Source organism: Pteropus vampyrus, unplaced genomic scaffold (assembly GCF_000151845.1).
Source record: "Pteropus vampyrus isolate Shadow unplaced genomic scaffold, Pvam_2.0 Scaffold1, whole genome shotgun sequence".
Taxonomy (NCBI): Eukaryota; Metazoa; Chordata; class Mammalia; order Chiroptera; family Pteropodidae; genus Pteropus; species Pteropus vampyrus.
The window spans coordinates 35,038,496-35,060,697 of record NW_011888782.1 but is presented as its reverse complement, the minus strand read 5'-3'; the positions used below and the strand labels follow the sequence as shown (position 1 = coordinate 35,060,697).

At 37.5% G+C, this 22,202-nt stretch overlaps 1 protein-coding gene and 1 pseudogene across 1 annotated transcript in view; one reads left to right on the top strand and one right to left on the bottom strand.

The window, feature by feature from the left end:
- MORC1 (MORC family CW-type zinc finger 1) overlaps positions 1–19,978 on the bottom strand; it is a 157,153-nt gene extending 137,175 nt beyond the window's left edge. Inside the window, exons 1-6 of the mRNA XM_011355579.2 lie at positions 19,914–19,978; positions 16,629–16,682; positions 11,651–11,685; positions 5,651–5,719; positions 2,569–2,659; positions 1,790–1,898 (exon numbers count right to left, since the gene is read on the bottom strand). Coding sequence (XP_011353881.1) covers positions 1,790–1,898; positions 2,569–2,659; positions 5,651–5,719; positions 11,651–11,685; positions 16,629–16,682; positions 19,914–19,978 — 423 coding nt within the window. The remainder of the gene's footprint in view (positions 1–1,789; positions 1,899–2,568; positions 2,660–5,650; positions 5,720–11,650; positions 11,686–16,628; positions 16,683–19,913) is intronic.
- On the top strand, positions 4,680–5,241 carry LOC111735974 (annotated as a pseudogene).
- Positions 19,979–22,202: the final 2,224 nt, after the last annotated feature.

The following is a 22,202-nucleotide window of genomic DNA, read 5'->3' as shown; positions in this document are numbered from 1 at the left end:
AGCGAGCAAACTATGAAAGAACACATGAGATTTAGGATCTGAGATCTGAAACAGAAGAGAGGTGAAGAGACTCGCCAGGATGATGACAAGGGCAGATCCCAGGATGGCAGCCGGCAGATCCCATAGAAAACAGAAGTGTGAGCTGCAGTACATGAGAAGTGATAAAGATACAGAAAGCCAAGCAAATATTCAGTGATAGTGATAAGTACGTAGAACACTAAGGAATTATTAATTGTAGGGAAAATAAAAAGTTGCACAGAAAACAGAATATACAATAGTTTATGACACAGTATAATTGTGAATAGTTATTTATATAGACTTGTAATGTAAATACTAAATATTGGCATAACCATAATGACAACTGAACTATGTTAAGGGCGGAGAATTGATAGGGGTGTGTGTGTGTGATAGCATCAGAGAAAAAATAAATAAAAATATCCTCTTCTTTTATGGTGGGAGTTTAAATTAAAGGATGCCTAAATCAAATAAAGAAATAGAAACACAAGCACATTGCTTAAAGGTGTTTAGAAAAATATCAAAAGAATCAGCTAATATTGTTGAAAGAGACTGCCTCTGTGGAAATGGAAAGAGGTTTCTCATTTAAATTTTTAAAAAGGTGGGGCGAGGGGAATGGTCCATTTCAGGAAAGCTATAACCTCAGCTTTAGCCCAGTTTCTCATGCCCTTTACGTACATAAAGTACAACATAAATGCTTAAAGCATCACTTTTCGTCATGTCAGAATCTCACTCAGCTACTCTCTATTGCATACATACTGTTCTTATTACCCAGCCCCACTCCACTGCTGTCACTGGGCATACTGTGCTCCTTCTGGTCAATTTCCCATTTCTGTACTTTCCAGTCGCCATGTTCATACTTGATCTGAGACTTGCTGTACACCATTTCTCTCCACAAACAAGCCCTTCCAGATGCAAGTTGTATCCGCTTCATAAAACCCTCAATGACCACTCAAGGCTCTCTAATCTCTCCATCCATATCATTGCTTTCGGCAATTTGTAACATCAAGAACACATATTCATTGAACACATTCTTTTTAAACACCTTCATTTTGTTATTTATCCAACTCACATGTGTCTGCCTTATTTTGCGACAGTGCTGAAAACACTTTGATGGTCACATGATCTTCTGCTTTTTTTCTACCTTCCACAGGGTCTAGCCAGTGCTGGACAGACATTAGATTCTCAACATATATTTGCTGTAGTGAATTATAACTGATATTCTTAACAGTAAAACTCAGACACCGAAAATTAATAAAATGTCTCTGGGTCATCAAATGGAGTTGAAGTTATGGTCACTAGAGTTATAGTTTTAAGTCTACTTCACATTCAATTTCTTTATATTTTTGTATCCCGTGTCTTTGAATTCAACATCCTATTTAAAAAATGATAATCCAGTGCTTACTTCGGCAGCACATATACTAAAAATGACAATCCATTTTGGGCACAGAATGGTAGAAATGTTTTGCAGGTTTCTTCGAAAAAAGCTCATTGTGTGTGCCAAAAGGAACCTCTTATTCTGGGAGATCTGGGTACACAGATAAGGAAAATAAAGTTCTGAAAACTGCCTAGAAGTTAAAAACCCATTCAAGAAAGGGTCAACAGGAAGGCCTCCAACGACCCCAGAATGTCCAGCCACCCTCTCTCCACTTTCCAAACATATTCCTAAATTTTCAAACCAGAATCATAAAGAATCCATGATAGACTTAACCTCCTGAGATAGGAAGTGAAAACACCATTACTATTAGAATCAAAGAAAAATCTCAACTCTTACCTCACTCAGACCTTCTCGTTCACAGAATGTCTGAGAAAAAAACACACAGGTCATCGTTTCTTCCTTTTTTGTAAAAAGAATGCAGTCTTTTCCAATCCTCATGGATCCACTATATTAAAAATCAAGAACATAACAGTTTACATCTCAAACATTAAAAAAAAGGAACAGGCAGGCACGATACTGTGTAATGGGTTGTTCTCTTCATAGAAATAACTCCACTGTTTTGCTGACTCATCATCAAGAGGATATAATATTTTTTTTCCCTCAAAGTACAGCAGATGTATTTGAACTAATCCACTCCATGCTCTTGCTTTAGACATGGCTATTGGAGATAATAGTCTGTCCAGGACGAAAGAAAAGAAAAATCATTTGTCCCTGGCAGATGCCACACTGGGGATAGTGATCTTGTGTCCTTGCCTTTTATTGAGGCATACTAATAAAATAAACTGTGGACATGAATAACACCTACACTAAACTGCTTTGAGAAACAATAGGACATAGAGATACGATAAAGCTCTAAAGTACAGCAATCCTGGAAAGAAGATTCATCATCTATTTGAGAATTAATTTTTTAAAATGTTGTAAAGGTCCAAGTCATTTATAGGTATGGAAATTCTAAAACAAAGTAGGATCCCCATATTTATATATTTTTTTTAAGTTTTACAATCTTAGGCCATTCTATATAAGATTGCTTTTAACCATTGTTCTCAATATCAATATATCAATATCAATTGTTCTCAATATCAATATATGACTTAAAGGGAAAAAAAAAATCTCACCTTTTAAGACCATTTCCATATTGCCCAATGAACTTTAAGGTTGATAACCGTTTCTTGGATGTTCCAAAGTAAATGATATCTGAGGCTTCTTCTGAAATTGACCAAAACATTTAAGGTGGTTAGGATTGTGACAGTGGCTGGAGGTCCAGTTGTCAGAATGTTCACATATATCTTACTCAGTACATTAGGACAAACCCATATCTTCCGGGTCAGCCCAACAAGGATCATTGTCAGGCTCCATTATCTCTGACTAGGATCTTAACAGTATTATATTGAAGGAGGAAAGACAGACCTAGCCATGTGACTTTGGGCAAATAAGAGTTTAAAATCTGAGCCTTAATTGCCTTGTCTCTAAAAGGGAACTACTAATACTAACATCACAGAATTGTTGATGAAGATAAATGAGATAAATTAAATGAGATGATGTATTTGTGAAACCCTGAACACAACATGTGGCACTTGAAAGATGCTAGTAAATTATTAGTGTTATGATTATTTGTAATTTTCCATAGATTTGGCTCTTATCCAGCCTCATGTGAGATTGAGAAGACCAGAATAACTTCTGTTCTGATACTACCTGGAGAGGAAGGGCTACTTGTTTCAGACTTTCAGAATCATCTTCCTGATCTCTCCAGAGCATTCTGGAATTCTAGTGAAGAATCCAATGGACTCTGGAAAATACCTACCTCTGGAAACAGAGATGCTCCCAGGAAAGCAGGAAAAGATAGAAATGGCTCTCCCAATTGGCCTATCTGAATACACACTCTATAATTGTCCTCAGGTCCCTGTGTCAGTCTGGAGGACCTGGTATGGGAATGAAAAGGCTACCAGATGCTCTGCTTGTTGGAAGCTAACTGGACATTTGATCACACATTCTTATAAGGGGTTAGGTATTAGGGGAGTGTATCCATAATGACAATATCAGTCATCATTTATTGATTGTTTAGTACATGAGAGGTACTATATTATATACTTTACACGTACTATTTAAAATTTACAATAAGCCTACAGGGAAGATATTATGAACTGCATGTTATAGATGAGGAAATGTAAGGAGTTTACATAACCTACTCAAGGTCATATGCTGATACATGCTACCGCCAGGTTTACAACCCAGTGTTGGAGAGCTAATCCTATGGTTTTTCTTTGCTCATTACATGTGGCCAGAGTTCTGGGCACAGGGACAGACATGAACTCTGCTCTCAACAACTTTATGTAATGGTAGGAGAAATAGGTTGAAAGAAGTAGGCAAATAAACAAGATCATTTCTGAGAGTATTAAGTCAAGGAAATGAAACTAGGATAATGTGATAGAAGAGTGTGGCCTGAAGACAGAATAATCAGGGATGACCTCTTTCATAAGGTGACATCTGAGATGAGATTCAAATGATGAAGGGCCAACCAAGTGTGGCTGGAGTGCTATAAGCAAGGAAGTGAGCAGTAGGAGAAAAGATCCTAGGCAAAGTAATGCAAAAATCAAAATTATCTAGTCAGAACGAGAACTAAGTAGGACATTTGAGCATTTCTAAACTTGCTAATAAATATTCTTTGATTATTCAGATCAAGGGGTGACTTCGGACACTCAGAAGAAGATAACTTCTTTACTCTGTATTCTTACCTTCTATCGGCACTGATAGGCATTCTTTCCTCTGGTGTGGGACTGACCAGAACAGTTCCATATTACTTGAACTCACTCATCATTTTTAAACCTAGTGGTCAAAAACCTTGGCTTGTGAGACATAGACAAGTGTTATAGGAATTTAGGGGTAAGCTATCCCAAATAACTTAAAGCCCTCATCAGAGGGGATAAACATTTCATTTCCACAGCAAACAAATATTGTGCACCTACTATATGCTGGCTTTTTGTGAGCCTCAAAGATACAAAGATAAGTCATGCAATGTATTGTAAATGTATTATGATGGGTACATTCAATTGAAGCAACTAAACCTTTGAATATACGTGAAAAATCACAAACTGTTAAAAGCAAGAAGAGGTGACCTCGAGCCTAAAGGCATTGAAAAGTGCCTCAGAGCTCTTACCAGCAATACCTGAAAGATGGTCTAGAAACAACCTCAGCTCTTCCCATAAGCAGCCTAAGGTAACTTCTGAAAATGGTTCACTATTCACTTGCCCAGAAAACCCCACAAAATCATGCAAATCAAGAGGTTCAAATCTTCAGTTCACTGTAAGAACATTCATGAAACTGCTCAGGCCATCAAGGGTATGCATATCCAAAAAGCTACCAAGTATCTGAAGGATGTCACCTTACAGAAGCAATATGTGCCATTCTATCATTACTATGGTGGAGTTGGTAGGTGTGCCCAGGCCAAATGGTAGGGCTGGACACAGGGTCAGTGGCCCAAAAAGAATGCTAAAATTTTGCTGCACATGCTTAAAAATGCAGACAGTAATGCTGAATTTGACAGTTTAGATGTGGATTCTCTGGTCACTGAGCCCATCCAGGTGAACAAAGCTCCCAAGATGCAGTGCAGAGCTTATACAGCTCATGGGCAAATTAACCCTTACATGAGCTCTCCTTGCCTCGCTGAGATCCTCACTGAAAAAGAGCAGACTATTCCTAAACCAGAAGTGGAGGTTGCTCAGAAGAAAAAGATACCCCAGAAGAAACTGAAGAAACAAAAACTTATGGGGAGTAAATTCAGCATCGAATAAATGCTAATAAAAGTAAAAGCAGAAAATAAGTAAATAAATAACTAGCTAACTAACTAACTAAATAAATAAATAAAAACAGTCTCAGAGTCCAACTAGTTACTATTTGTATTCCATTCATTCCCAGATGCTTTTTCTTACAAGTAATCCAGTGCCTTTTGCCTTTCATTTTTCCGGCAATATATATTTACATTCATTTTTTTGCTTGGTTTAGATAGTTACAACGAATTTATTCTGTCAGCTGAAATACCAAAACCTAAAAAGTTTAAAAGTATGTTAAGTCTGGGGTTTATTATCCCTAATAGCTCCATACCTGTTTTTGCACAGATAGCTCAATTTACTTTTATTTATTTTATGGGTTTTCAGACTATTTTCTCTAACAGCCAGTTAGGTATCTAGATAATTAACTTACCAGGGCTCATACCACATCCATCATCCAGGAAGCACAATATGAAGCCACCCTGCAGATTTTCATTATCCACTGTAAGAGAAAGCAGTTATTACTAATAAATATTGGCCTTAATTTGTTCATCAGAAAGTCATGCTTCTCATATAATTATTGATCCTCTTCAAATGCAGCCACGGAATGACAGAGTTATGGCACAATGATAGAGCTCAGAAAAGCATTCTGACTACATTTTCACAAGAAACTGCAGGGAGAAAACGAGCAACCAAAAAGGCTCTAAATTAACATAAAACATCTACCGTTCATAAATTATGTGTACAGCATGACATGCCCTGCTCTGGAATTTGACTGGTCCTTTAAATTTCAGATATTTCCTCCCTGGGGGAGGGAATGAAGGTAGGTGGCAGTGTGACCCCAGAATCCCTTCATCCAAACTGATCAACCTTTATTCTCTTCCACTAAAGCATTAATTCTAAAGTCAATCCAGGCCATTCTTATTAAATTCATCATACTCTCTTCTAAGTACTTAATTCCCATAAAAGCCATTTGATCATGCTTTCTTAGTGGCTGCAAATATTTGCCTCTTGAAGAAGCATTTGATTTTTAAAAACGGTTAAGTTGTTTGGAATCGATTTTGATGATTAAGAGATATCATTAAGTTACATAATATAATCTCTTGTTTAAAAAAAATTAAAGGTGCAACTAAAACTAATGAGACTAATTTTAATGCACAGTTTGTAGTCTGGTCCTGAACATAATTTTTACATTTGGATATATGAGTTCTAGCATATCACTTATTTTTAATAACAACTTTATTGAGAAATAGCTTATACACAAAAATTAAATGTTTAAATTATACAATTTGGTAAATTTTGACATATGTATATACTCGTTAAAGCATCACCACAATCAAGGTAGTAAACATATCATCACCCTAGATGTTTCTTCATGTCCCTTTGTAATCTCTCCCTTCTGCCCCCTCCACACCCCATCACTCCCACCCCCTCCCCAGGAAGCCACTGATCTTCTAATTCTGTCCCTATAGATTCATTTCTAGCACATTTGTTAAGTCGATCTACATATGTGATGGTCTCCTCTCATTCACATTTTTAAAACTCAATAATGTTCAAGCTAATCCATGAATAAATATCTAAGAAACATACCTAAGCTTTTGGGGTTTATAATTTCATGGTCATGTGCCCACTTCTAATCCCCATTCCTCTCTCTCATTTACTTCCTGTCTTTCAACCCTCTGGATCTTTCCTACCATCTCATCTTCCTAGTTTTTTCTCTTTATCTGGTCCTCTGGTCTGCTTTCCTCAACTTCTGTGCTCAGCCCTCCCTCTGACTAAAGCTGGCATTTCTCCACTATTCAACAAGGGGAATCCAACTCTTGTTAAGTTCTATGCACAATGCAGTAGTTCTCAACGTTGGCTGCACATTTGATAAAAATTAATTGGTCCTAGATAGGGTTCAGGAATAAAAACTCCACCCACCCGCCACCCCCAGATTATCCTAATGTTTATAAGAATTGAGAATGACCGGATCTGAGCTTCAGGCAGCTCTGGATAGTTGCAGCAGTTGATTTTGTGGCTCTTGGTATACAGTTCTCATGGAAGAAGCTCACACAAAGGGCATTTCTTCAGTTAACAGATAGGAAGGACTCAAAATTCTGAAGGGACATACTTACTTTTCCTATAAATTTCAATGAGGTTTGCTGATGACTGACTATAGGTTCAAAATTTAATATTCCCCTACTATATACCCTGAAGCTTGGCCTTGCTTACTTCAATTCCTTAAAACTATGTATTTCAGATAGATTTCTATTACATATTAATAAGAATGTCCAAAACAAACCACAGTATCTTCTCCTTCATCAAATTTACTCCTCCTTCTGGTGTTTCCTGTTCAATAAATGGCATCATCCTGCCATTGGGCTTCTGCTGCTCAAGTCAAAACCTCAGGATGACCAAATTCTTCACCTCTTCACTCATATATAGACAGGTCCTCTCAATTCCACCACCTTAATGGCTCTCAAATTTGACCACTTTCTCCAACCCCACTATACTGCTTTAGTTCAGGAAACCATCATCTCTATTCTGGATTATAGCAACAGTGCCCTAATTCCTTGCTCTCACTAAAATCAGAGTGTACAGACAGTCTGCAGTCAGTTGTGCATTTCCCTACTCTCCTGCTTATAACCCTTGCATGCCTTCCCATGCCTTACAGGATGAAATCCAAATCAGTTAAAAAACCTTGTTTACCTGTTGTAACCTGACTTCCTACCACACTGCGATGGTTAATTATACTTGCCAATCTGGCTAAACACTAGTCTAGATGCTGCTTTGAGAGGATTTGTGTATATAATTAACAATTACAATCAATTGACTTTAAGTAAAGCTGATTACCCTCCATAATGTGGGTGGGCCTCATCCAAATAATTGAAGGTCTTAAAAGCAAAGACTGAGATGTCTCAAAGAAGCAGCAGTTTTCTACCTCAAGGCTGCAACATAGAAATTCTACTTGAGTTTCCAGGCTGCTGGCCTGCCCTGAAGATTGAGAACCCAGGATAGCAACATCTGGATTTCCAGCCTGCCAGCTGCCCTACAGATTTCAGACTTATCAGCCCCCACAATTTGTGAGCCAACTATATATGTATATGTGTATCTATATATGCATAGAGAGGCAAAAAGAGATACAGACAGAGATTCTCTATTGCCTACTGGTTCTGTTTCTCTGAAGAATTCTGACTCGCACACTCTTCAAGATCATCTCTGGTCACCACTCCCCAATCTATACTGCACTCTTCTACTTCCATACAAATAATCCCCCTTGAACTACATATCGAACATCCCAAACATTTCCGCGACTCCACCAGCATTCTAGGTTCTCTCCAGATACTACACATACTTCCCCTTTGCCCTTTCCATCCTTGATTCACCAATTTAAGGCCTATTTTCCATTTGAGTCTTTAGTTCATTTAAGATTTGTCCTGGGAAGCCTCCCTAATCCTTCCGTGTCACCAGGTGCCCATAATGAATGTTTTCTTTATTATTTGTGTTCTCTATCTTTCACAATATATTTAAATACCTCTTCACATATCTATTTCTCTTTCAGACTAATTGTTCTTACACTTTTTGGAACACAGTTGCCTCAGGGATATAATGAAACTATGAGCCCTCTACCCATAAAAGTGAATATGCACACCATATTGCCCATGGACCCCTACATTAGAATGTAATTCCTTAACAGGCACAGTGTATACTCAGCACTTAACTCAGTGTCTGCCATTTGGTAAGAACTCAAAAAAAAAAAAGTATTTAATGCATACACATGAGTACTAGAACTAATATACACACAGATAAGACACTCATGACTAAACATATATTTAGTTTGACTTTTGTAGCTCTCACGTTCCTTGAAGAAAATCTAAGACTGAAGGGAGAGTAATTCAGGGATCTCAATAAATAATTTGGAAACTAACTCAATGCTTAGATTAACTATGCATCCCCATACCAATTCTAACTATTGGTGGATAAACCCTGTCTCTGGTTAGTCTGTTTGTCTGAGGAAAAATCAATTTGCTAGGTTTATGGCCGTATCATGATTTGCTACAATAAAAAATTTTGTAACATGAATAGGTAGTTTAAAACCAAAAATCATAAGCTGAGTGTTTTACAAAACAAATATAACCTAAAGAAATAAGTGCCACTTTGAACTCCAACTGCAAAGATAATTTTTAGTTGTTATGACAATGACAAGTGCTAGAGAAAGTGTGGTAAATACTGTCGTGCCCTGCTGGTGTCCTGCAATAAACACAAAATAACATAATGTGTAAATTCTGGCTACATTTGTTGACTTTGTGATTCCAGATAATTTCTCTCAACCCTTGCATCAATAACACGTGTGCTCCGAATGAAATCCAGCTTAAACCTCCCTTCTCCATTTCTAGGACCACTTCCCTAGTTCAAACTCTCATGAAATCTTATTAGGTCATTTCCATAGCCCCACCTCCCTGCTTTCTCTTCTTTCATACTTCTACAGACCATGCTGTATGCTATTGCTGGAGTATCTTTAAAAGAAAAAAAAAAAAGCACATTTCTAATTTTCCAAATGATATTGCTCAAAGATCTTCAATGGTCCACTAGCTACAGAAAAACAAAACCAAAAAAAACCATAGGGCGATATTCAAAGTACTAATCCATTTGGCTCTAACACTTATCTCTAATCAACCTAACCTGGTCATTGTGCCCTGGATGCATTTTCCCCAAGTATCTACATGGCTCACTCTCTCACATCATTCAGGACTTAGCTGGTACATCGCCCATTTAAGATATTTTCCTTATGACCTCATGAAAAATAGTACATCTTGCCCAACACTTCCTGTTCTCTTACCCTGCTTTATTTTTTTTTCCTTTCCACAGTTATCATTGCCTGGTGTATCATATATTTGTTCATTTCTTTATTGTCTATCTCTCACCATTAGAATGCATGTTTTATGAGTGCACAGACTTAATCGAACATTTTGCTCGGCGCTGAGAATAATTATTTGGTTCATTCTTAATAGGCTCTCAATAAGTTATTATTGAATAAATAAATGAATCTCTGGACTATTCTACATCCATTTTTTTTCTCACAGTAATTCCTCAGACAGGAATATTCCTTTCTTCCTACACTACTGATAAAAAAGTACATCTACATTTCAAGTTCTAGCTCTTTATTATGAGGCATGGCATTCTTTCTCTGTATTCCTACAATACTTTGAGTGTCTCCCAGACAAGAGACACTTTTTCTATTTTACTCTATATAATTGGACATGTAAGGGAAGATCACTTCTTTTCCACTACTGCTGTTCTCTTCTACATGAAATGGAATTCAGTTAGTGTTAGTAAAGGGGCCTTTCTCTGTCCCTTGATCACTTTTCCCTTGTAGCAGTTCATCCAGTAATTTAGGGAGGCTCTGTGTCAGATCTTTTGTGTTCCTTCTTGGGAGTGAGATGCTTGCAGAGAGCCTGAGGTCTGCTCTGCTGTCCCTAGGGCAGATCAGTTCCAAGGGGAAGCCTGGCTCCACTGAGTGGGCAAGTTCTTGGTTCTGAGGTTTGACCACCAAATTTGCTAGCTCTCACACGAAGCTCCACACCCCGCAACCTAGCATTTAGCAGTAATAAAGACTGACTCTCTTGTTTTATTTTTCACTTTGCAGAACTTGGAGAGTAGAAATGGAAGAAGAGTGTCATTTATTATGCTTCCTCAGATCTCTCAAGATGTCTCCATCCCTTATGAACCATAAATATCCACTTAACACAGGATCTTAAATACTTAGAAATTTAAATTGAACTGGATTGCTTTTTAAATACAGGTATGGATTTATATCATGGGCTACATTCTCTCACCTGTGACCAATAGCCAACATTTCCAAGAGATCTGACAGAACTGGGGATGAGGATCAGTTTTAACACCACAGGCATCTCTCTAGTTACTGATGACTATAGGACTGGATCACAGACTCTAATTTCATTTGTATCATAGTCTAATGAAATGAACTAATAAGTGCAATAAGTACTTAGCGACTGAAAATGAAGCTAATGAAGAAAACATATTTGGCTTGAATTTTATAGTTCTCAAACATTCATACTGAACACTCATTTATGCATTTTAAAACTATGATAAGTTGAGAATGATGTACACTTAATTATGAAGTCATTAACATACTTTTTAAAATAAAACTCTTTCCTCATGGCAGACAAATTGTTCCAAATCCCTCTGATGCATTCACAAAATCCTGAAAGATCTAATTTTGGAAATGGATCTTCTAACAAGAGAACAATTTCATTCTTGTGGTGTACGTGTCTCAACCTGGCTCCCCGTGGGGTCACTGTATTCACAAAGCACTTAGATTACATTAAAGATCTATAGAATGTGGTTTCATTTCATGAAGTAAAATAAAATAACTATAAGTTTTCCATTAGAAGAAGAAAAAAAAAGAGAAGAAAGCAAATCTGCTCACCTGAAAACACATCAAGTCTTGAAGCCCCCGCATCTCTGAAAACAATATAAAAATATCATTGCTTCAATGTGAAATTGTTTTTAAAAATTATATTAATTTGAATTGCTTATAACCTATTGTCAGAAAGCGAACAATAGAGAAATACACTTAAACTGGCTTCAAAAACAACTTAATTACTAAAATGTTTCACTCTGCATTTATGTACTAAGACCTATGATCACTCATAATTTGAGAAGGTTACAAAGCCTGAAATTGAGAAGTTTAAAAGAAGAGATGGAATTCAGTGGTAGTTTCACAAAAAGCTCAACAAAATAGACGTGAATATACATTTTTTTAAACCAACTGGAGAATGATCCAGAAGTCAGAGATTTTCATGATATATTTTAGTCAAAAAAAAAAAAAGGTGAAAAGGCAAATTACTAAGTAATATGTACTGTCTGATCACATTTTTAAGAACATATACAGTATACATGTACATATTTGTAATGAAAAAAATCAAAATATTAACAGTGGTTTTCTCTAAGTCAGAGGTTAGCAAACTACAGCCCATCAGCCAAATCTGGCCCATGAACTGTTTTTGAAAGTTAACTTTTATCAGAACACATTTATGCCCATTCACTTACATCTTGTCTATGACTGCCTTCAAACTACAATGGCGGAGTTAAGTAGTTTCAAAAGAGAACGCATGGCCTGCAAAGGTGAAACTATTTCCTATCTGACCTTTCATAGAGAAGTATGATGACCCCCACAACATGTGATGAAATTACCCAGAGTTTTTCTTCTCTTTTTTCTATTTTCTCAATTTTCTACAATTCACAGATATTATCTGTGTATTTTTAAAGTAAAAATTTAAAAAGGAAAAGAGAAAGAACCAAAAAGTCCTGGTTTCAGTATCAAGAATGTGAGAGAAAGGAGAAAGATGATGAGAGGTAAGGTCTTAGATGCTGAAGAGGGTATCTTGAGAGAATGAGGAGTCTAAAGGAAGCTCAGAATAATAAAAACTATCAGTCAGAGTCTGATGGGGAAATCTGAGTCTTTCCCAAAATTTCCATCAGCCCTAACACAAAGCTCCCCCAGCAAATCTGAGTATGTACATGGCACTTGTTCACAAGCACAGTTTGAAAGTTGGCCCTTTCACTCCTTCCTCTAATCAATTGTGGCCTCTAAGCTCCTCTTACACAGAAATTCTGGTGTTATTACCACTGCCATTGCTTGCACATTTTCTGTTAGTCGGGTAAGCACTAAATGAAGTATTTTTGAACTATTTTTATTTTGACTATTAAAAGGATTTTCTTCTAATCCTTACCACAATCCCATGTAACACAGGTATCATTATCTTCATTATATAATTATACATTATATAAAGTACCATGTACACAATAAGTGCTCCATAAACGCCACTGTACTGAAATGAAAATTTTCAAAGAAACTGTTTCTTCATACAGAAATTCCATGGGATTGGGCCTAGAACAATAATTCATCATTACAGCATATTAAGACATTTTATAATAAACTTCATAATTTAGTGCAGATACTTTCTCTCTGAACAGATGATGTATTAGGCAGAGGCCCCTAACCACATCTTCCTGATTTAACCTACAGGAAATCATCAAAATCTTGAATACAATGATATCAAATAATTTTTTAGAATAACACAGGGACTATATGAAGACTTTCTTTATGAGACCGACTGAGTATCCTGAGAAGTCTGTTAAATAGCTCTATTTGTTGCCAAATACTAGCATCTAAGCAGTGGTGGCAAACTCAAGTGTCCACTGAAGTCAGAGGAAATAACAAGTTCAGGCTGGCTATGGGGCCATTAGAAATGGCAAAGCTAAGGCAGAAAAAAAGAAAGAAATGGCAAAGCAGAAGGCACAGGCTGGTCCCTAGCAAACACCTACCTGGTACCTGACCCCATTGAGGAATGTGGCCTCAAGGTTGCTATTTCTAATATTTAAAGTAAACAAACAAATGCAGGGGATCCACATTTTTTATGTGGCACCTTCTGTTTCTTAAATTTTACAAATAATTCCTCTTTTCTTTCTTTTCTTTATAAACAATGTGAACTTTCACTACGAATCAAACAAGCATGAGATAGGCTGGACTTAGTGAGGGAGGGGGACAGTTTACAAATGTTAATCTCAGAATTGCTTTATTGATCACATTTCTCTCACTCCCCTGAGTCTGAAGTCATTTCTTTCTTTGCCAATCACCCAATCACCCTCTACTACATAAACTGTTCCCTTTGTTCTATTTCTTCTCCATTCTGATTTTACTTGTCCTCCTTTGTTGAATGAATGGGTCAAACAACTTCAGAGGAAAAAAGACAGTTGGTAAAATAAACAAATGTGTTCTTTCAGAGTTATAGATATCAAGGTTCAGATTTGTTCTTTCAGAGTTACAGATGTCAAATTGCTGAAAATGGACATTCAACAGTAGGAAGAACTAATGACTCCTTCTAAGTTGAGTTTAGAGCTTGCCTGACCAACCGACTTCATTTTTTTTCCTTCTTTTTCCTCTCTTTCTGTGACAACTGTGATTCCATTAATTCTACACAGAGAGAATTTCACATAGGGAGGAGCTACTGACTTTTTCCTTAGTGCTGGGTATTGCTCTGCAGGAAGTTCTGGAAGGCTGGTTAGCTGACTTATACCCTGCAATCACATTCAGCCATCTCTCTTCTAAGGCCAAAAAGGGGAACAAATGCAAACAGTTGAAAGATATTTATCAACTCATGGCAGGGGATATAGTTCTCTCTATTGAGATCCCTGATCTAACAGCTGCCTATTACTTCCTGAGTGGACTTTGCTTTCTGCAGGAAAGGCAGCTAAAATCTTTAGTGAGTGGGAAATACAAATATAAAACAAAACGCCATATTCAATTAGCTGAAAAATAGACAGCATCACAAGTTTCTACAAATACACTTATTAAGTGGGCCTTAAATTGTTCAAGAAGTTTCTTTAAACATCAGTGCCTTTGTCAGAGACACTAAAATGGGGAGGGGGAGTTCTGAAGCCAGACAGCCTAAATTTGAATTCTAAATCTGTCAGATATCAATTGTATGACCTTGAATAGGTCATCTAACCTCTCTGTGCATCAACTTCCATGTGTGTAGAATTGGGATAACGATTTCTATCTCAAAGTGTTGTTGTAAAGATAAACTGAAGTCAGAGGAAATAACAAGTTCAGGCTGGCTATGGGGCCATTAGAAATGGCAAAGCTAAGGCAGAAAAAAAGAAAGAAATGGCAAAGCAGAAGGCACAGGCTGGTCCCTAGCAAACACCTACCTGGTACCTGACCCCATTGAGGAATGTGGCCTCAAGGTTGCTATTTCTAATATTTAAAGTAAACAAACAAATGCAGGGGATCCACATTTTTTATGTGGCACCTTCTGTTTCTTAAATTTTACAAATAATTCCTCTTTTCTTTCTTTTCTTTATAAACAATGTGAACTTTCACTACGAATCAAACAAGCATGAGATAGGCTGGACTTAGTGAGGGAGGGGGACAGTTTACAAATGTTAATCTCAGAATTGCTTTATTGATCACATTTCTCTCACTCCCCTGAGTCTGAAGTCATTTCTTTCTTTGCCAATCACCCAATCACCCTCTACTACATAAACTGTTCCCTTTGTTCTATTTCTTCTCCATTCTGATTTTACTTGTCCTCCTTTGTTGAATGAATGGGTCAAACAACTTCAGAGGAGAAAAGACAGTTGGTAAAATAAACAAATGTGTTCTTTCAGAGTTATAGATATCAAGGTTGAGATTTGTTCTTTCAGAGTTACAGATGTCTAATTGCTGAAAATGGACATTCAACAGTAGGAAGAACTAATGACTCCTTCTAAGTTGAGTTTAGAGCTCGCCTGACCAACCGACTTCATTTTTTTTCCTTCTTTTTCCTCTCTTTCTGTGACAACTGTGATTCCATTAATTTTACACAGAGAGAATTTCACATAGGCAGGAGCTACTGACTTTTTCCTTAGTGCTGGGTATTGCTCTGCAGGAAGTTCTGGAAGGCTGGTTAGCTGACTTATACCCTGCAATCACACTCAGCCATCTCTCTTCTAAGGCCAAAAAGGGGAACAAATGCAAACAGTTGAAAGATATTTATCAACTCATGGCAGGGGATATAGTTCTCTCTATTGAGATCCCTGATCTAACAGCTGCCTATTACTTCCTGAGTGGACTTTGCTTTCTGCAGGAAAGGCAGCTAAAATCTTTAGTGAGTGGGAAATACAAATATAAAACAAAACGCCATATTCAATTAGCTGAAAAATAGACAGCATCACAAGTTTCTACAAATACACTTATTAAGTGGGCCTTAAATTGTTCAAGAAGTTTCTTTAAACATCAGTGCCTTTGTCAGAGACACTAAAATGGGGAGGGGGAGTTCTGAAGCCAGACAGCCTAAATTTGAATTCTAAATCTGTCAGATATCAATTGTATGACCTTGAATAGGTCATCTAACCTCTCTGTGCATCAACTTCCATGTGTGTAGAATTGGGATAACGATTTCTATCTCAAAGTGTTGTTGTAAAGATAAATGAGGTAATACCCAATATATAAGGTACTTAGAACAGGAGAGATCGATAATTGTTAGCTATTTTCTCCTTAACTATGCAATTCACTTCAACACAGACTTCAATAAATGCCTAAACCCAAATCTAAATTCTCAAAACATAGTGTACATTGATATATAACTCAAAAATATTCAAATCAATATCTGCTGTTACATGGTTATCAACACAAAAACAGACATCTAATTTACCCTCATATATACAAACTAAAAATGAATAATTCTTCCTTCCATCTATCCTTTTTCCTATATAGTATCTTGCTTTTACAGGAAATTAAGTCACAAAATATTCCAAGTGGGAAAAAATGAAATTATCTTTTCAACTTTAAAGATAACTAACTAGACTCAATTTATGTCATGAGGTACCCACAGTGACCTTTGTTCACAGATTACCCTTACCTTGCATTGTCCAGTAATTCAGCCAGTGCTCCAAAAAGGAAACTGTGAGTGGTGCTGATGAAGAAATAGAGGGAAAACCAGAAGTTAAACTAACTCTGTAGTCAGTGTAAAAGATTCAAGACACTTACAGACAAATGTTCTTTAGTTCTAGACAGATAATCAATTAAGGAGTTATTCTAGAAACAACTTTGTCCGCACAGTCAAGATTCTGAAGTAGATGTACTCCATTACAAAGTCAGGGCTGAGAGCACGATTGCTAGTATATCATGTCTGCTCCTAATAAAACAAAAATTTCAAGGACTTTACTGTACTTAGAACAAAGGCTGATATTTTAAAATTGTTTCATAAACATCTGTTTAAGTTAAAGATTTTTTTTTACTGAAATCTTATTATCTAAGACCAAATTATTTCTGAAAAATCTTGATCAAAATCCTGGCCCACTAAAAGGCCTTAAGACTCCATCAGCAGTCACAGGCTCTGGCAGAAGACCCCTATTTACCCCAATAATCTATATTTTTCTGAAAAGCCTGCTCCTTAAATAACCTCATGAATTACCTACAGTCAGTCACTCTCTCCTCTACCTCCTCTTGCCAGGTCCTGGGTAACAGAATACACTAGACAACCATCACTATTTACACTTTGAAGGCTGAATGTTCATCTGTGGGTGAAATCAAGCTGCCTTCTGGGTCTCACATTTGCTTTTCATTTCCTGGTGTGGATATTTCAATCAGCAATCTTATCAAGGCATTAAGAGAAGATTCAGTGTGCAATTTTCTTTTTATACTCAGGAAACAGGTAGCAAAACCAAAAGAGATCCAGTTATCAAAAAACATCTGCTCATCTGTACGGGAGAAAGGATCATTTGCAATGTCTGAGAAACTCCCAATGCCTCGGGCCATAGGACAATATGTTAGCTGAAAAAATTATTTTTTATAAAAAGTACATACATATATCCATTTTTTGGAAGTTTGCACTTTAAACACATGCTGACGAAGACTCTGTTGACCCAAGTCAACTTTCAAGCTTGTAAAAAAGTGTCCTTCACTCAAAAGAAAGCTAGTATATAACATTCCAAAATAAAGCAAAAGAGAAGTGTAGATGATACATTTTACAAAACCAACAGTTTAAACCACATGATTCAATATACAGATATTCAATATATAAACAATCCTTCAGAGAAATCATTGCAACCATTCTGACAAAAAAGAGAGAGAGAGAGAGAGAGAGAGGGAGAGAGGGGAGGGGAGGGGAGGAAGGAAGGAAGGAAGGAAGGAAGGAAGGAAGGAAGGAAGGAAGGAAGGAAGGAAAAAGAAAGAAAGAAGATGTCACATAAATTTCCTGTATTATTTCACTTAAGAAATTGTCTGCCTACCATATGTCAATGTGAAGGGACATGGTCTTTTCTCTTTTGGTGATCAAGCTAATGGGGTATGTGGAAAATACACGAGCAATAAATACATTAAGATGCTATGATAGACTGATCAGGTGCTATGAAGGAGGGGCGATGGGGAAGAGGAACTGGTGGGGAGAGGACATGGTGGTCAGGGAGACCCTCTCTTCACAGAAAGCATTTAAATGGAGCCCTGAAATATGAAGAAAACTCAGTCTCTTGCACATACAAGGAGAAAACTTTCCAGCAAGAGTAAAAGATGAAAAAACCCTGAAGCAGAAAAGAGGCAAGGAGGCTAGCCTGGTCTGGCTATGGTAAAACAGATCACGCTGAGATGTGGGATAGCCGGGTCATGCAGTGCTTCCTGTTCCATGGTTAGGAGCTCATACTTGGTCTACATGCAACTGGAAAGCACCGTCATGTTTCAAGAAGAATAACATGTCTAGTTACTTTTTTAAAAGCTCACACTGGCAGCTTTCAGGAAAATGGACCACGGGGGAGCAAAAATGAGAAATAGAGAACCCACTTTGGGGCTATGTCCAGAGGGGAAGGGCAGTGATTTGGACTAAAGTCAATGGCAATGGAGATGGAGAGGAACAAATGAATTCGAGACCTAGCTGGAGAAAGCATGAAGACTTGATGATGGATTGGATGTGGGGGTGAAGCAAGGGAGGAATAAAGAAATCACTCCTGTTTTTACTGAGGATTGGAGATCTCGGCTACCTCGGGGAACTGAGAAGATGCCAATTTGTATCTGACTTTGGTGCTGTTGCTTCACGCTACTTTCATTTTTGCTTTTAAGTGACCAGACGACCAACTGATAATGGAATGAGGCAGGGGGCACCACAAGGTGGTTTGGGAGAGAAGGAGGCTGGGAAGCAATAGCTGCAGAAACTATATACAACTGAGGCTGGAGAACTTTCCTGAGATAAAATTCACAGTCCTTCCAGCATTCAGTTTATAATTTTTCTTAAACTGAACTTAAAATTTCTATTTCTTCATTTGTATTCCACCTCTGTCTCATCCTTTTGAGCTTGAAATTATTCTCCATGATAGAGAAATAAAATCTCAATATCTGCTGAACATTGACTCTTTTGCTCTATTTTCTGTAAAAATTACAGTTTGTCCCATGCAGCAATGCTGGTGGTCCCTGGCTTTCTTTACACTTCCATTTCTGTAGTTTCAAACCTAGTGCATCTCTTATATCAATCAGTACTTTTAATAAATCCAAATTACTATAAGATTCCCCCCCCCCAAAAAAAATACCACTGTGAATTATACAGCACTTTCTGCTATTCTTTGCTGTGTTTGAAATGACTGATGGAATAGAAAATCTCTGTCATCTGCCTCTGCAATCTGAGTATTTGAAATAACACCTAATGAGTAGCCAGAAGACATCTGAGCCTGACAGAGAAGCAAGAGTGTCCTAGTAATAACTAAAATGTGAGAATTCTATCTTCAGAGATAGAGTTCCATTTTTCGAAAGCTCTGGAGGCCACAGAGGCTGGAATCAATAAACAAATTACTCTATGGAAGCAACTTTAATCTTTAAAATGTCAATGTGTTGGGCAGAGACATCACTAGAGATAGGCAACCTTGGTAGAAGGATTCTGCTTCCCTACAATTAAATAGTCTTGTTAAATGTTAATTCCTACTAGGTGCTGTTAATGGGGAAAAAAAAGAAAAGGTTTAGTCTGGCCTAGAATATATATCTTTATCATTTTTCACTGCTTTTCTTTTTAAAGCACAATCAACTTTAAAGAAACAAATATTTCCATAAATCAATACTACCAAGCCCCCCTCGCCCAAACAGGGTATTTCACTAGGAGATGGACCAAACTCTTCACTGTGTGGAGACTCCCTTCCTGCCTATTCATACTCTACCCAGCACTCACGAGTTGGCGTGGATGAAATCCAGATGCAGTTGGGCCCGCCGCAGAGTAGCATACTTGTCGCCCATGTCCTCAAACACGACCCTGCAACCTAAAAGACATGGATGCGGGGCCAGGTAGTTGTCGCTCACATCAACACCCACGCCAACGCCCACGCCCACGCCCACGCTGACTCAGACAACCGAGCTCGGGAAACTCACACTCCCCCTGGCGGCCAGAGTGCGAAGCTCTTCCTCCACAGTTGGCCTCGCACCTAGCAAGACATGTTGCTGCTGGCTTTGGATTCACCTATTGAGGCATCTGAGCTAGGCTCTTCTTCCCAGATTGAGATTTATATAACCTTTCTAAACAGTTATTCCCATCATTCTCTAACTGAGAAATGGTGCCCAAGACTGAGATTAGAATTTGATTACACATACACATAAAGAATGTGAAGAATCTGGAACTGAAAACAGAAACTCATAGATACTGAGGAAAAAACTGATGGCTGCAGATGGAAGGGGGCTTGGGGGGATGAGTGAAAAAGGGGAAGGGGAAGGGGATTAAGAAATACTAGTTGACAGTTATAACAATAGTCAAGGGATGTAAAGTGCAGTGTAGGGAATATAGTCAAAAATATTGTAATAACTACGTATGGTGACAGATGCATACTAGACTTATCAGGGTGATCACTTCCTAAGTTATCTAAATGTCTAATCACTATGTTGTACACCCGAAACTAATACAATATTGTATGTCAACTATAATTGAAAATAAAAAATATTTAAAAAGAATCTGGGTGGCAAGGTCAGAGACTGTGGGAAAAGAAAGTAGGTAGTTTCCCTTTACTTGTGCAATTTGTTACACAGCACCAGAGGTAAAGGCACTTTGTGTTCTAACTCCAGCTCTTACCTTCCTATGCCTCTTGGGTTAATCACATTTTCTCCAGTTGAGGGAAAGAACGAAAAGAGATCAGCCAGAGAGAGAAAGGAAGGAAGAACAGAATTTGGGCTTTGCGGTGATGTAGAGGCTTATGTTTCATGAGAAACTTTTTCACCTGTTAGTTGACTTTAACTATTAGATGTGCTGGCCGAGCTCAAGAAGTAGACATTTTGTATATTCCAAAAGAGAACTGGCAGGTGGAAGGTTGGGGAGGGGAAACAAGGAATTGGTGGTTGAAGATAAATATAAAGAAGGGCTGCATACACCAACTGTCCTAATGGTATTATTCACAAAGCATTGTGTACCAAGCCATCAAAACCCAAGCTGAAACAAGATTTGTCAAGAATGCTGTGTAGAAAAGTTCTGGTTGAGATGAAAAATGAGCTGACCTAGCTGACCTCTAAGAAATGTCTAAATTTATTCAGTTTAGGGTTAAATGATTTGCAAACTAAGGTAGTTTAATAGCACTCAGCAGAGATTTTACATGATGGTTTTAAAATCAGAAATGAGTGTCTATTGAATAAAGAAATTAAACTAGATGTATTTGTGATTTCTGGGAATTATACAAGCAATGACTCTCAGAAAAGAAAAAAAAAATTATCAGTTTTAAGATAGTCATTCTACTTCTAAAGAAAGAAGTTTATCAGCTACTACATTTATAGGAATCAGGAAAAGAGAGAATTTGAATGACAACCCAAAAGAACATGATGCTGTACTTTAATTCGAAAACTGGAAGTAAACATAAACATTTTAAGTAATTTTCCTGATTGCATTTTTGTTTTAACAGTGGCTGATGTGGTGTTTTGATTGCAAAATTCTCTTTACTAAGCAGCTTGAGCTATCTTTCCAATTTTTCCTTCCATAGAACTTCACAAGTATGATATTTTATTTTCACTTAATGGGCAAGAAAAGCTTGATGAGGCTCTTCTGGATTTATTTTACTACTCCCATTCCCAGCTGCTGTCTCAAAGCAATTTACTATTGGGAGGGCACCGGAGCCACTAGCCTATAATTAGTAAAAGCTGTTATACCTAATTTCTACCAGAGGGAAGGGAGTGATTATTGCAGAAGCATTCCTTCTAATGATCTGAGCCCTTCTACAGTAAGTGGCCATACTCAAAGCCCTAGACAGTACTGACTGGCTTGGATGACTGGCACACATGGGGATCTGTTAGATGGTGCTAAAAAAGAAGGCTGAGAGTCATTGCACACAATCCATCAGAGTGTTTTCCCCTTCTCCATTTCAACTCTGCTTAGCCACCCTCCAGTTGCAAAGGTAAATCTGGTTCCTCTTCAAGTTATACTTTTGGAATTCCTTATCTTAGCCACCTCCCTCAAACCTGCCTCAAGTTTCATTTTAATATTATTTCA